Source organism: Ovis canadensis, chromosome 9, assembly GCF_042477335.2.
Source record: "Ovis canadensis isolate MfBH-ARS-UI-01 breed Bighorn chromosome 9, ARS-UI_OviCan_v2, whole genome shotgun sequence".
Taxonomy (NCBI): Eukaryota; Metazoa; Chordata; class Mammalia; order Artiodactyla; family Bovidae; genus Ovis; species Ovis canadensis.
In genome coordinates this window covers 70,792,265-70,807,809 of record NC_091253.1, presented here as the reverse complement: position 1 = coordinate 70,807,809, position 15,545 = coordinate 70,792,265, and the positions used below count along the sequence as shown (strand labels likewise).

At 39.0% G+C, this 15,545-nt stretch overlaps 1 protein-coding gene across 1 annotated transcript in view; it reads right to left on the bottom strand.

Annotated features, from left to right (window-relative positions):
* The window catches only part of EIF3H (eukaryotic translation initiation factor 3 subunit H), a 99,477-nt gene that overhangs the window by 65,477 nt on the left and 18,455 nt on the right, over positions 1-15,545 (bottom strand). The window contains exon 2 of the mRNA XM_069600364.1: positions 452-608. Coding sequence (XP_069456465.1) covers positions 452-608 — 157 coding nt within the window. The remainder of the gene's footprint in view (positions 1-451; positions 609-15,545) is intronic.

The window sequence follows — 15,545 nt, the reverse complement described above, 5'->3', positions numbered from 1 at the left end:
TGCTGACCTTGGCCTTTGGTAGGATCTTACTATTGGCCTTCGCTAACAAAGCAATTACCCCTGCAGCACAAAGATTCTGAAATGCTCAAGGAGTATCTTCTTTCTCAAGTAGACAACTCATCTCTTCTTAAACAGTAAGTCAAAAAACTACGGAAGGAAATGGTTGTGGGACATAGCAACGATTTCTGTCCTTCACACTGTAATTGGTAAGCTGCTTTCACAATGAGAAAGTTAACATCAGCACAGCTCCTACCCAAATTATCAGAATCACAAATCCCGAATAACTAAAAGCCAAACTAATCAAGTTTTGATAATACAACTTCATTTCAGAGAATCTGTAGAATCTTTTTCAAGAGATGGAGAACTAGGTTACTCTGATGAACTCCCGGTAACAATTATCAAAGGTTACGGCGAACACTGGATCAATAACCATTTGTGTGAATACCCTTACCTTCATCAAAGTCAGCATCATCTTCAGTGTGCTGAGGGAAAGGAAAGCAGTTGGTAATCTCAAGTCGATCTTCTACAACAAGGCCCAAAAGCACTCCTTGAACCACCTCAGTTCCTTGTCCTTCTTCCTGGTAATGTTTGATAATCTTTAATACCACCTAAAAGAAAAAAATAAAAGTTTAAATATCACTCTTACAGTTTACACTTCCTTTATTTCAAAGAAAAACTAAAACTATACTGATGAACCCATAGTTATATGACAGAACTGACCAAATTTCTTACAAACCATTTCCTTTACCCTTACACTAAAAAAAAAATCTTACATAGTCTAAATGTACACCTGAAACTCTTGGAATCTGAAGACTTGTCAGAAATGTCCATGTGGGCTTCCCTGGTGGTTCAGTGGTGAAGAATCTGCCTGCCAATGCAGGAGATCCAGGTTTGATCCCTGATCCAGAAAGATCCCACATGCCATGGAGCAACTAGGCTGGAGAGCCACAGCTACTGAAGCCTGAGTGCCCTAAAGCCTGTACCCTGCAACAAAAGGAGCCACTGCGATGAGACGCCCCCCACAGCACCAGAGAGCAACCCCCACTCACCGCAACCAGAGCAAAGTCCGAGCAGCAACAAAGACCCAGCACAGCCAAAAATAGATTAAAAATAAGTAAATAAAATTATATTCTAAAAAGTGTCCATGTAGAACACTCACAACCTTTAAGTCAAAGATGCTTAAAGGTCTGGCATCCAAGAATTCCTTCAGTTGAATCTAACATTACCACTTCAACCTGAGGCTATTACAGAGAAAGTGACCCTGCTAACCTTTGTTAACAGCAATATCCTGCCACAAATGATAAAAATATCAGTAAGACACAGAGATAAAGATCTCAATTATCTGAACATCTAAAAACAGAACCCTCTGACAAACTCTCAACACCTCAAGATGGTTCCTGCACAGAGCATCTCATTAATCAGAGGAAGCAACAACAGGAACACGTATCCAAGAACTTGCTTGGTAACAGAGAACATAATGACAGCCCAGTCACCAACACTACCTAATTTTTCTCAACAATAAGGATATACCAAATAACCTCTAATGGAATAGCCAGCTCTTCTATTTACTCTCTCCTTTAATATTGCCATTAAAATGAAGAGGTACACTGCATGACTGAATAGGCAATTAATTTAAAAGTTCACAGTAACAGTCATGATTAATAATAATTCCTACAACATGAGACTGTTAATATATTAATGGGCTTTGAACAGTGCTTGGCACATAGTATTATTAACAGAAGCAGTCTGTATTATTCAGTACAAGGACGTGGCCCAAAGACTAAAGGGCAATATAGTCTAAAATACAATGGAAAGCTATCAGAGGGAAAAATAAGTCTAAGAACAAAATGGGAATTAGAGTTTTACTGATTAGTGTTCAATTTAAAACAAGTATATTATTGATAGAAATAAATCATCAGTAACCAGTTAATAATACAGGTTACAATTATTGAACATCATGTGCCAGGCAGTATTCTAATTATTATACTTGTATTATCAATCATGGAATCCTCATAAGTACCTCAGGAAAAAGCATTATATTATACTCATTTTACAAATAAGAAAGCTGAAGCAGAGAAAAGTTGAGTAAATGGCTAAAGATCATACATCCAGGAAATGGCAGAACCAAGATTTAAACTCCAAAGCTTATGGGCATATTTTAACAAGAAGATTATTCTCATATCAGCAGCTTAATTATTAAAACCATGAGTTAGGAACAGACATGAAGCAAAGACTCTGTGATGAATGGATTCAGAAAGACTTTACACCAGTTTAAGATCCAGACCTTCAAGAACAGCAAGCAGTCAGCAGGGAAGAGCTTACTGCAGGACACCAACTAGACCGGCAGACCTTCAACACTGTGAAGTGGAGAATGTGCATAAGCCGCACACATTTCTGTATAAAAGATCTCTCCATTTCTTGAAAGGCACAAAAACAGGCTCTAGGGGTCATGCAGGAAGAGGAAGAATGGTTTCCAGCTCTAGCATTTATTAGCTGTGACCTTGGGAAAGCTATTTAATCTTCCCAAGTCCTAGATTTCTGACTTGCAAAATGGAACCATTTCACAGCATTACTTAAGACTATTAAAAACGAGAAAAATGTACAGTTAATATTTCACACAGGATCTGCCCTGAAATAATGCTTAATCAATATTATTGACTTTATCGATAAAAAGAAAACAGAACTGTTTAATTCCCATTCAACTTAACTCTGCCAACAACAACCATTTTCCCAATTAAAAAATAAAAGAAACATCGGTGACTAAGAAGGAATACACAAAACTGATAAAGAGTTATTACAAACACACCTATCAGCTTGCCCAGGTTACCTAATTTCCTGGATACTGAACTCTATTAATGAACCACAGCTGAAATCAAAGTAAATGAGAGATGCTAGAAGGTAACTGAGCTTAGTGTGTATCTTTGCACCAACTGATTCCTAACAGCTGATTCCTACATGTGGGAAACGGAGTATTGATGACTCAGCATAGTTTCACCAGAAGCCAGACCAAAATAACCTTATTTCCCTTTACAAAGAAAATAGAAGTGAGAAAAAAACAATTATTATCTTTAAAAACAAATTAGCATAGACTGTCTTACTTTAAACAAAGTAAACTGTGAAGGGGTTGGGAGCAACACAACAGAACAGCATGGCAGCCTGATATGCCCGCCCCAAGAATCAGTGCAATTTATACAGTATCCACAGAAGCACAGTCCTCCAAGTAAGAGAAATTATTATCTCGCTCTTTGCTGCATCACTGACCTGCTACAGCCAGTTCTCTACAATGACCAAGAGAAAGGTTACAAGTAACAGTATTCACCTGAGTAATGGAAAAAGCAGTGGTTTAACTTCACTGGCTAAAGACAATGAACATGAATAGGTGTACCCCCTAAAGGACTAATTATAAGAGAGAAAGTTTAAAACCCTGTGATGAGAACCAGTTCAATGAATTAAAACCTCTCTACAGGCTAGGGTCAATCACAAAGAGCACTGTCCAAATAGTGAGGCAGTAGAGAATGTGTCTTACTTTGAAAAGCAAAGGACGCACCACAGGTGACAGTTTCAGGAAAGAGGGTATCCATTTTAAGGATGAATTCTCTCTAGCATTTTTAGTTGACAAAACAGAAAGCTTTAGGAAAGGCCTGGTGATCATTAAAATAATTTCCAACTCTAACATTTATGATCTTGCCAATTTAATAAAGTCAAATATAATAACGCATTCAGAACACAAAAACCTTTTAACAAAACTAAGCAAACTCATTCTCCATTTTGACATTTTATAGCCTTCCTATTTCCTGCATACACACTAACATCTCAATTTTTTAGTTCAAAAAAAAAAATGTAGTGGAATTGCATTACAAACTTCCGAGGACACTTAGATGTCAGAAGGCAATTCCTGAACAGAAGCAACCCACTGACACATAGGCTTCTGCTATTCTATACAAATAATGAAGAACTTACTATATCTAGAAAAACATTCTGTAGATTATCAGTATTTATGAGTAAGACAGAATCCATGTACTGCTCATGGTCTATATACTCAAAATGTATTTGCTAAAGGAATTAATGGTAAATACCGGTCAATTATTTTTGTCAAAAGCACTCCACTAAGTGCCTCAAATGCAGTTACTCATTAAATCCTCACAATCACTCTATAGAGTCAGTAATATTATTTTCCCATTTTACAGAGGAGGAAACAGATAATCTGACATAGATTTACTACGGCAGGGAGGTGAGATCTGACTTCCGACACCAAGGTGTATTTAATTACTTCACAATAACTGAGTAACTTGAGGCTCCAAATAGGTTTTTTTTAACAGAACTGAAACTGAATGTGGTGGCAACAGCTCCAGAAGTCTCCATAACAAAGTTGTAGGAACAGGGTGACTACATAGAGTAAAAAAGTTCAGAGAAGGGTTTACAGGGACAGGCGGCAAAAAGACTGAGGGAATGGTGCTGGTGGTCACATTTTTTGTGCCCTAATCACGGGAAGTCTAATAGCATGAACAACGGCCCCTAGTTGTGTAAATTCGTACATAACTAAGATAAAGAGGTGCAGCTCTGTATCTTTAGCAGCACTGTCCTCACTAAGCCACAAGATGGGAATGTTCCACCACACAAGTCCTGTTCTCCTGCTCACGGGCCTTCCATTGTCACTCCCCCGAACCACTCATGTTTCTGTCCACAAAACAGTGCTGACAGACTCTTAATTAACCCTGCTTATTAATGTCATGCTCCCTATTCTTACTCTTGAAAACAAGATACACGGGGAGTTTAATAGGTCTCCAAACAAAAGCACACTCCTCTATTATATTTTGTTTATAAGTGTCACAGATGATCCCACATGCTCAGGAGCTCTATATCATTTGTTCCTAGCTTATCAAAATGACCAGGGGAGTTTTTTCAAATAACTGAAGAGCGGTCTTTACTCTGGTGACATATTACAGCCATTAGTATTTTAAAAAATACAGATACCTGAAACCCAATCTCTGAAAATCAGAGGTAATTAACCTGGCCTGGGGTTCCTATCCTGTATTTTAGGGTTTGGGGGGATGTGGGATTTCTTCTTTTTTAGGGAGGGAGGGGTGGTTTCTATTTTCATTTTTATATTCTCCAGTTGATTCTAACATCCTGCTGCTGCTGCTGCTAAGTCGCTTCAGTCGTGTCTGACTCTGTGCGACCCCAGAGACAGCAGCCCACCAGGCTCCTCCATCCCTGGGATTCTCCAGGCAAGAATACTGGAGTGGGTTGCCATTTCCTTCTCCAATGCATGAAAGTGAAGTGAATGTGAAGTCGCTCAGTCGTGTCTGACTCCTAGCGACCCCATGGACTGCAGCCTACCAGGCTCCTCCATCCATGGGATTTGCCAGGCAAGAGTACCAGGGTGGGTTGCCAACTGCCTTCTCCGCCTAACATCCTACTTCATTCTAATTTTTAATGACGTAGCATGGACCAGCCTTTGTTTCTGCTCTAACACCTCAGGTGATTGCAATGAACTCAACTGATTAAACCATAAGTCTCCTTCTTTAAGACTCCTTGTGTTGCTAAAAACTGGGTACACTGAGAAATACAGATCCAAGAATGAACCTTTTATTTACAAAAGTATAAAGAGAAACTTAAGCCCTAATTGGAAGGATCTCCACAGTAAAGAAATGAGAGGAAAGATAAAGTGAGCAGTCCAACTGAGAAGCATTCAAGTGCCCTATCAGAGTTAAGATTTATTCTTTATAGCTTGACCCCCTAATTTACAACTACTTATGAACTTGTGCCGGCCAGGTTACTTTATCCTGTGTATCAGTGGGTAAATGAAAAGTCTTCTATAAACTATGCCCTAAGGGACAGAAACAAACTAACCAGCAGAATCTGAAATTACCAAATTCTTCTACACCTCCCTAACACTGTCATATTCTGGGTCTGCTGCTGCTGCTGAAGTCACTTCTGGGTCTAAATGCTTATAAAAAACTTCCCTGATGTGACCTACACAATCAGTATTGTTCTTGGAATAGGTGAGCAGTCTCTAGAACCATCTCCTAGCTTTCTTAAGTTTGCATCTTCTCAGGATGGGCAAATCTTAGTAAAGAATTCCAACTTGCAGGACAGTAAACGGATTTCCTGTCTGCTGAAAATACCTGAGAGGAATAAATTCTTTTTTCCTTACTATCATTTATTATTCAGTGTGGGCAATCTGAAAAAGCAAAACAGACTATCTGTAATCTACAATGAACAAAATACTATTTAAGTGTCTGGCATTTAAAAAAAAAAAAATGAAAACCTAACTTTGTCCAAAGGCTAAAAGCAACAAAGGATTTAACTTCCATGACAGAAAATATTTTTTATTATAAAGTATTCTGTATTTATTATAAAATACAGAAAGTATTTTATAAGTAAAATATAAACAACAATCTAAAATACACAAATAAATTATACTAGAAATCAACTTTGAGTTAGTTAATAAGCATGATGGGTAAAATCTTCCATCCTTCCTAGAAAGGAATATTTAACAGAATCTCTAACCAAAATCGCATCAAAAACGTTCAGTTCCATATCAGGGAACAATTAAACCTGGCCAAAATAAAGATTATGCTTTCTGATGAACTGGAGTAATTTTCTATCAAATATGATGTCTACAAAAACCGGTTACTTTAGAAAAACTTGAAAGCCCTGTAGAGAATTACCAGAATTCTATAATTGTCATTTTCTTTCATTCATTCATAATCTGTTCACCCAGATAATTCAGTGATTTCCACAGGCCAGTTTTACCTCTGCCAGGCCCTAGGAATATGAAACCAAATCAAATACATAAGGTCTTTACTTTCATGGGACTTTTATTTTAAGAACACCAGTTCTCAAATTTTTTGGTCAAAGGGCCCCTTTTAACACTCAAAAATTACTGTGGGCCTCAAAGAACTTTTACATTGATATTTCACACAGAAATTCAAACCAAAAAATGTTCAAAATACTTTATTCGCTTAAAATTTAAATTTTAAATTTAAATCACGACACTAATTTAAATTACGACATTTTTCACACTTCTGTAAACTATTTACCTTTTCAAAAAGAAATTTTAACCAGGATAAAAGAGTGACAGTGTTCATAGTTTTGTAAATTCGATTAATGTCTACTTTAATAAAAGACAACTGGATTCTCATATCTGCTTCTGCATTCAATCTTTTATATAACACGTAATGGAGCATCTGAAAACCTCCATTAGACGTTCATGAAAGAATGAGAGTAAAAAAGATGAATAATGTTTACTTATTATTACAAAAATAGTTTAAACCTCAGAGAGTGCTGGGAGTCCACACTTTAAGAACCGCTATTTTAAAATGAAAATTAATAAAGTTAATGTGCTTATAGATTGTTTAAAGCACCAAGAAAAAGACAGAGAAATGTGCTGTTAAGCTGGGGCGATCTGGTAAAGGCTTCTCTCAGATGACACCTCCGCCGAGGGCTGATGAACAAGCACCCAGCCCTGTGAAGACCTGAGTGAAGGAAGAGAGTATGTGCCAACTATGATTTTAAATACTAGTTTAGCAAAAGAGACACAGATGTATAGAACAGTCTTTTGGACTCTGTGGGAGAGGGTGAGGGCGGGATGATATGGGAGAATGGCACTGAAACATGTAAATTATCACATATGAAACGAAATCACCAGTCCAGGTTCAATGCATGATACAGGGAGTTCAGGGCTGGTGCACTGGGATGACTCAGAGGGATGGGATGGGGAGGGAGGTGGGAGGGAAGTTCAGGATGGGGAACACAGGTACACCCACAGCAGATTCATGTCAGTGTATGGCAAAACCAATACAATATTGTAAAGTAAAATAAATAAATAAAACTGAGATTTTAAAAAATTACTAGTTTCAAAGAATACTAATATTTGCTTTTCATAAAATATACAAGTTGTATTTTAAGGGTACAAAAGGGCCTAAAGATGGATGAACAGCAGGGCAGCAGGAATACACTCTCAGGCTTCTGCTAAAAGCACTGATACATCAATAAGAAACCCAATCTGCAGACACAGATACTACTGCATAAGTCAAGACTAATAATTTCACATCGTTTTTGTTGATATAAATCCTTTTAGAAAAGGTTTGCCATAACTTTTATAATCAGCAATATTTCTAAGACCAGTGTCAAGGTTATTTTACTTGGTAGATATATGTCTATGAAGTTACCATCCAAGATTCGTCTAATGAAAGTGGCAATTTGAAGTTCACAGTTAAGAAGCAATTTAAGAACTGTCTCTGGAACTTTCAGGCCTATAAAGTACCTCAACCTTCTCTGTTCTGTGTGCAGGTAGAAATGTTAAATAAACTGCGTTTCGGAAAAGCTTAACTAGCCAACCAAGCTAGAAGAGAGAACTCACAAACCAGAGCATTAACTCTCTGAGTTAAGACAGCAATATCCATAGGTACATCACAGATACAATCCCCAAGAGCAAGGAGCTGGGCTGCAGCCCAGTCTCAGTCCTGGGTCAGCAAATGGGGTATTGGCCTTGTTTGACTCAGAAAAGTGGAAACTGAGATCTTTCCAAAAAGCTTATTGCCAAAATCAGACTCAAATTGAAGAAAGTAAGGAAAACTGCTAGACCATTCAGGTATGACTTCAATCAAATCCCTTATGATTATACAGTGGAAGTGAGAAATAGATTTAAGGGCCAAGATCTGATAGAGTACCTGATGAACTATGGAATGAGGTTCCTGACACTGTACAGTAGACAGGGATCAAGACCATCCCCATGGAAAAGAAATGCAAAAAAGCAAAATGGCTGTCTGGGGAGGCCTTACAAATAGCTGTGAAAAGAAGAGAAGTGAAAAGCAAAGGAGAAAAGGAAAGATATAAGCATCTGAATGCAGAGTTCCAAAGAATAGCAAGAAGAGATAAGAAAGCCTTCTTCAGCAATCAGTGCAAAGAAATAGAGGAAAAGAACAGAATGGGAAAGACTAGAGAAAATTAGAAATACCAAGGGAACATTTCATGCAAAGATGGGCTCGATAAAGGACAGATATGGTCTGGACCTAACAGAAGCAGAAGATATTAAGAAGAGGTGGCAAGAATACACAGAAGAACTGTACGAAAAAGATCTTCATGACCCAGATAATCATGATGGTGTGATCACTCATCTAGAACCAGACATCCTGGAATGTCAAGTCAAGGGGGCCTTAGAAAGCATTACGAACAAAGCTAGTGGAGGTGATGGAATTCCAGTTGAGCTGTTTCAAATCCTGAAAGATGATGCTGTGAAAGTGCTGCACTCAATATGCCAGCAAATTTGGAAAACTCAGCCGTGGCCACAGAGCTGGAAAAGGTCAGTTTTCATTCCAATCCCAAAGAAAGGCAATGCCAAAGAATGCTCAAACTACCGCACAATTGCACTCATCTCACATGCTAGTAAAGTAATGCTCAAAATTCTCCAAGCCAGGCTTCAGCAATACGTGAACCGTGAACTTCCTGATGTTCAAGCTGGTTTTAGAAAAGGCAGAGGAACCAGAGATCAAATTGCCAACATCCGCTGGATCATGGAAGAAGCAAGAAAGTTCCAGAAAAACATCGATTTCTGCTTTATTGACTATGCAAACGCCTTTGACTGTGTGGATCACAATAAACTGTGGAAAATTCTGAAAGAGATGGGAATACCACACCACCTGACCTGCCTCTTGAGAAATCTGTATGCAGGTCAGGAAGCAACAGTTAGAACTGGACATGGAACAACAGATTGGTTCCAAATCGGAAAAGGAAAACGTCAAGGCTGTATATTGTCACCCTGCTTATTTAACTTCTATGCAGAGTACATCATGAGAAACGCTGGACTGGAAGAAACACAAGCTGGAATCAAGATTGCCAGGAGAAATATCAATAACCTCAGATATGCAGAGGACACCACCCTTATGGCAGAAAGTGAAGAGGAACTCAAAACCCTCTTGATGAAAGTGAAAGAGGAGAGTGAAAAAGTTGGCTTAAAGCTCAACATTCAGAAAACGAAGATCATGGCATCTGGTCCCATCACTTTATGGGAAATAGATGGGGAAACAGTGGAAACAGTGTCAGACTTTATTTTGGGGGGCTCCAAAATCACTGCAGATAGTGACTGCAGCGATGAAATTAAAAGACGCTTATTCCTTGGAAGAAAAGTTATGACCAACCTAGACAGTATATTCAAAAGCAGAGACATTACTTTGCCGACTAAGGTCCATCTAGTCAAGGCTATGGCTTTTCCAGTGGTCATGTATGGATGTGAGAGTTGGACTGTGAAGAAGGCTGAGTGCTGAAGAATGGATGCTTTTGAACTGTGGTGTTGGAGAAGACTCTTGAGAGTCCCTTGGACTGCAAGGAGATCCAACCAGTCCATTCTGAAGGAGATCGGCCCTGGGATTTCTTTGGAAGGAATGATGCTAAAGCTGAAACTCCAGTATTCTGGCCACCTCATGCGAAGAGCTGACTCACTGGAAACGACTCTGATGCTGGGAGGGATTGGGGGCAGGAGGAGAAGGGGACGACAGAGGATGAGATGGCTGGATGGCATCACTGAATCGATGGACATGAGTCTGAGTGAAATCCGGGAGTTGGTGATGGACAGGGAGGCCTGGCGTGCTACGATTCATGGGGTCGCAAAGAGTCGGACACGACTGAGCGATTGAACTGAACTGAGAGCTCCCTGAAAATTGCTGGTGGAAAGACAGAAAACAGTAATTGAGGTATCTTAACATTAAATATAAATTTACTACATGACCCAAATTCTGACTCCTCAGAATTTACCCAAGAAGAATAAAAAATATTCACATAAAGATATGCTCACAAATGTTCACAGCAGCACTATTTGTAATAGCCAAAACCTGGATGCAAACCAAAGGTCCACCAAACATAGATGGATAAACAACTACAGTAGCATATCCATTCTGTGGAATACTACTCAGCAATAAAAAAGGAACAAAGGATCAATACAACAACAGGTGATCTCAAAAAACATTGTATGAGTGTTAAGAAGTCAACAAAACATTACTACTGGGTTGGCCAAAAAGTTCATTAACATCTTACAGAAAAACTCAAACGAATTTTTGGCCAACCCAATACTATATGACTTCCTTTATGTGGAACTCTGCTGCTGCTAAGTTGCTTCACTCGTGTCTGACTCTGGACCCCAGAGACGGCAGCCCACCAGGCTCCCCCATCCCTGGGCTTCTCCAGGCAAGAACACTGGAGTGGGTTGCCATTTCCTTCTCCAATGTGTGAAAGTGAAAAGTGAAATTGAAGTTGCTCAGTCGTGTCTGACTCTTAGTGGCCTCACAGAGTGCAGCCTACCAGGCTCCTCTGTCCAGGGGATTTTCCAGGCAAGAGTACTGGAGTGGGGTGCCACTGCCTTCTCCATAAATGGAGCTCTAGAAAAGGTAAAACCACAGCTGACAAGTGGTTGCCTTGGGGCCAAGGTGAGTGGGAAGATACTGAGAGCAAAGGGGCACTAATAAGTGTGTAACTGTGGTGCCCATAATACAATCCATTTACAACTAATAATAGTAAAGTTCATCAAACTTTACATTTAAAATAAGTGGGTTTGGACTTCCCTGGTGACACAGTGAACAGGAATCTGACTGCCAATGCAGGGGACATGGGTTCAATCCCTGGTCCAGGAGGATTTCACATGCCAGGGAGCAACTAAGCCCATGTACCACAACTAATGAGCCCACGCGCCACAACCAGGGAAGCCTGCTCACCTAGAGCCCGTGCTCCACAACAAGAGAAGCCACCACAATAAGAAGCCCGCACACTACAAACAAGAGCAGCCCCTGTTCACCACAACCAGAGAAAGCCTGCGCACAGCATCAAAGACCCAGCAAAGCCATAAGTAAATACATACATAACTAATTTTAAATGAGTTTTATCATATATAAATAAACCTTAACTTTAAAAAAATGGACATACTTTTACAAAGTCTATTTGATGAAGAAACAATTCGTATGTATCCACTCCAAATTTTATTCTTAATTTCAGAGTTCAAAGATCCTAAGGAAGGTCCAGGAAATTAGATTAAGAACCACTGCTACATTCTGACCTATATACACATATAAAATATAAGCTCAAGTTTATAATAAGTCTAAATAATCAAAATAAATCTGTATTATTTTAGAAGCCAAGTATAATATTTAGACATTTTCCTTTAAAGTATTTTAGAATTTAATAAGATTAATTAGGTAATTAATACATAATTTCAGTTACCCAAAAATATCTGTTTAGGAAAAACTAATTCACCACAAATCGGATGTTTAAATGTTAACATGCACACATGCCCCATCAAAAAAAAAAAAAAAAGACATCTAAAATCCACACTATCCAAAATTCTACATTAACAAGTATACTTCTCCAAGTGCATAAACCCTAAAAGCAAACATTCAAACCTGAAGGTTGCAAAAAACTAAAAGAGATCTAAGAAGTTCTTAAAATCGTATGCAATATTTTGTGTGTATGCACTTAAGGGCACGTTCTTGGAAAAAAGACCCATGGCATTTGCTAGATTCCCAGAGGCCCAAGACACACAGAAAGTTAGAAAGAGTTTTTAAAATTACATAGTACTAAAAATGTATTATATATATGCATTTATGTTTATATGAACAAGAACGGTGTGGAAGGACATACATTTTATTAACCTTGGTATTATTTATTTAGTTCTAATTACTTACCTAGTACTAAGCATGTATTTGTTTTTAATTCAGAAAACACTGAATAAAGAAAAAATTAAGGGAAAAGATTTTGATGTATAGAAATCATTGCAATTTATTGCATGGAGTTGTACAAAGAACAAACTAATTTAATTTCCTTTTTTGACAGTGCTACTGAGTTGATGGAATGCTATGGACATAAGGTATGTCTTGATTTTAGTATGTTCTTTAGGGTATATTAAAAAAATATATGAACTGAATGAAGCATGGTTAAGTGGCTTTGAAAAAGGGAGAAAAAGAAAAAATCCACACACTATAAGCCTGAGCACCTGCTGACTTTAAATTCTAATCTCTTGCTGATACAGTTACTCTTCAACTCAATTCACAGATGTTTCTGCACACACATATACAAATTACCAGAAAATACCCATATGTACATACAATCAAGGCAAAAGAGGTAACTTCTAGATATATACACCAGTTTTCAACAAGCAGAGAGATCTGTTTAAGAGAAGTCTAATCTAAGCCAATTATAAATCAGCAAAAGATCAATTCAAACTTTGCACAAACTTATCGTCATAAATCTTCCCTAGGAAAAGCAGCAGGTTTCCCACTGTCTTTGTAATACACATAAAAAGGATCTGTTGAAAGCCCAGTTTAAACGATTTGGGACCAAACTAGTTTCAAATTGTTAGAACTACACCATCGATCATTTTTAACCTTCCTTACAAAGCTGAGCTCATAAAGAATGCTCAGAAGTTGCAACCTGTGTTGTGCACCTAAGCAGTGAATCCACTTGTTCAGCTTGATAAAAGAGTTCACAGACCAAGAAATGCTGACATTAAAATGGTTTACCATGAAATCTAATCATAAAAAGTAAATCTAGTGGTATTTAGCAATTACAACATTATTGAGATGCTGGTTATAGGAAGATGCTATTATACAGAATAGGTATAAAAGTTGCTAATTTATAACTGTGCTTCTCAAACTACAAGTGGTAAAGAATTCATTTTCCTCCAGTCCACCACAGACCAAAATTTCAGTCAAAGAATAAAAATTACTTACTAGAAAGCAAAAAAAAATCTAACAGACATGAGAGAATACAAGTCCAGGGATCACAAGCCTGGCTACATAGCAATATTAAACTGCTGTCAAAGGTTCTAAAGACCGAGTCTCAACCCCACGCTTATCTCAGGCAGACCAGGGACAGACAGGTCAGGGACCACACCTCACACCTTCCAATAGCACTCTGGTTTACAGACCCTGTAACATTAGGCAGGTACAGTTCTCTCCCAACGTCAGGAGTGGAGCATTCAGGGTTTCTAACCAAACACTTCCTAATTTACGTCACTGATAATGAAGTCTCTCAAAATATAACAGCACCTCAACAGATGTGAGCTCTAAACTGTGTAGCTATCAAATCCATAGCTTTCTCCAACCCTTGGTTGCTACCAAAGCAGACAGGCTCCCGCTGGGGTTCTGACCACTACTATTAGTTTTGATTCTATTCCGAACATTGTATTTTTTAAGAAAGGTAAAAAACAAAAAAACTCATTTCAGCAGCAGAAGCTGACTTTGAATCACATGCTCTGTAAGATAGAGTTGAGACAGTGAATTATTATTGAGTAAGCCCAGCTGAAGCCCCAAAGTGGGGAACCTTGATTTGCTGTCTTCCACTTATTGTCTAGTACACAATAACTCTAGAACTAATCTTTATTTTTGTCAGGAAAAAAATAATGCTCAAGTGAGAGAGAAAACTTTAGTAAAAGCTTAAAACTTAATTCTTATAAGTATACACAAATGTGAGTTTCTGGTCTGTACAAACTGGAAAATCATACAGCATAGTTAAGCCTGAGCACTAGAATTCAAAATCAAGTTTGAGTGCCAGGTCTGGGGCCGTAGGCAGGTTATCATATCACTTATCTTATTACCTGGGCTTCCCTGATAGCTCAGATGGTAAAGAATCTGCCTGCAATGCAGGACACCTTGGTTGATTCCTGGGTTGGGAAGATCCCCTGGAGAAAGGAAAGGCTACCCACTCCAGTATTCTGGCCTAAAGAATCACATGGTATGGGGTCACAAAAAGTCGGACACAACTGAGAGACTTTCACTTTCATTTATCACCTCTCCTGTGAAGATAAATGAGTCATTCAGTACCTATCTCAGAGCATCCTTTGTTCTGCTGCTAAGTTGTGTCTGATTCTGAGACCCCATGAACTGCAGCCAGCCAGGCTTCCCTGTCCTTCACTATCTCCTAGAGTTCGTTCAAACTCATGTCCATTAACTTGGTGATGCTATCCAATTATTTCATCCTCTGTTGCCCCCTTCTACTCCCACACTCAAATCTTTCCCAGCATCAGGGTCTTTTCCAATGAGTCGGCTCTTCGCATCAGGTGACCAAAGTACTGGAGCTTCAGCTCCAGCATCAGTCCTTCCAGTTAATATTCAGGGTTGATTTCCTTTAGGATTGACTGGTTTGATCTCCCTGTATCTTTATGAGGACCAAAAAATCATTCAGCCAAAATACCTAGCACACTGTGCCTGCTGCTGCTGCTAAGTCGCTTCAGTCGTGTCCGACTCTGTGCAACCCCACTGACGGCAGCCCACCAGGCTCCCCCGACCCTGGGATTCTCCAGGCAAGAACACTGGAGTGGGTTGCCATTTCCTTCTCCAGTGCATGAAAGTGAAAAGTGAAAGTGAAGTCGCTTAGTCGTGTCCAACTCTTAGCCACCCCATGGACTGCAGCCTACCAGGCTCCTCCGTCCATGGGATTCTCCAGGCAAGAGTCCTGGAATGGGTTGCCATTGCCTTCTCCAACACCGTGCCTGCTGCTGCTAAGTAGCTTCAGTCGTGTCCAACTCTGCGCAACCCCATAGACGGCAGCCCACCAGG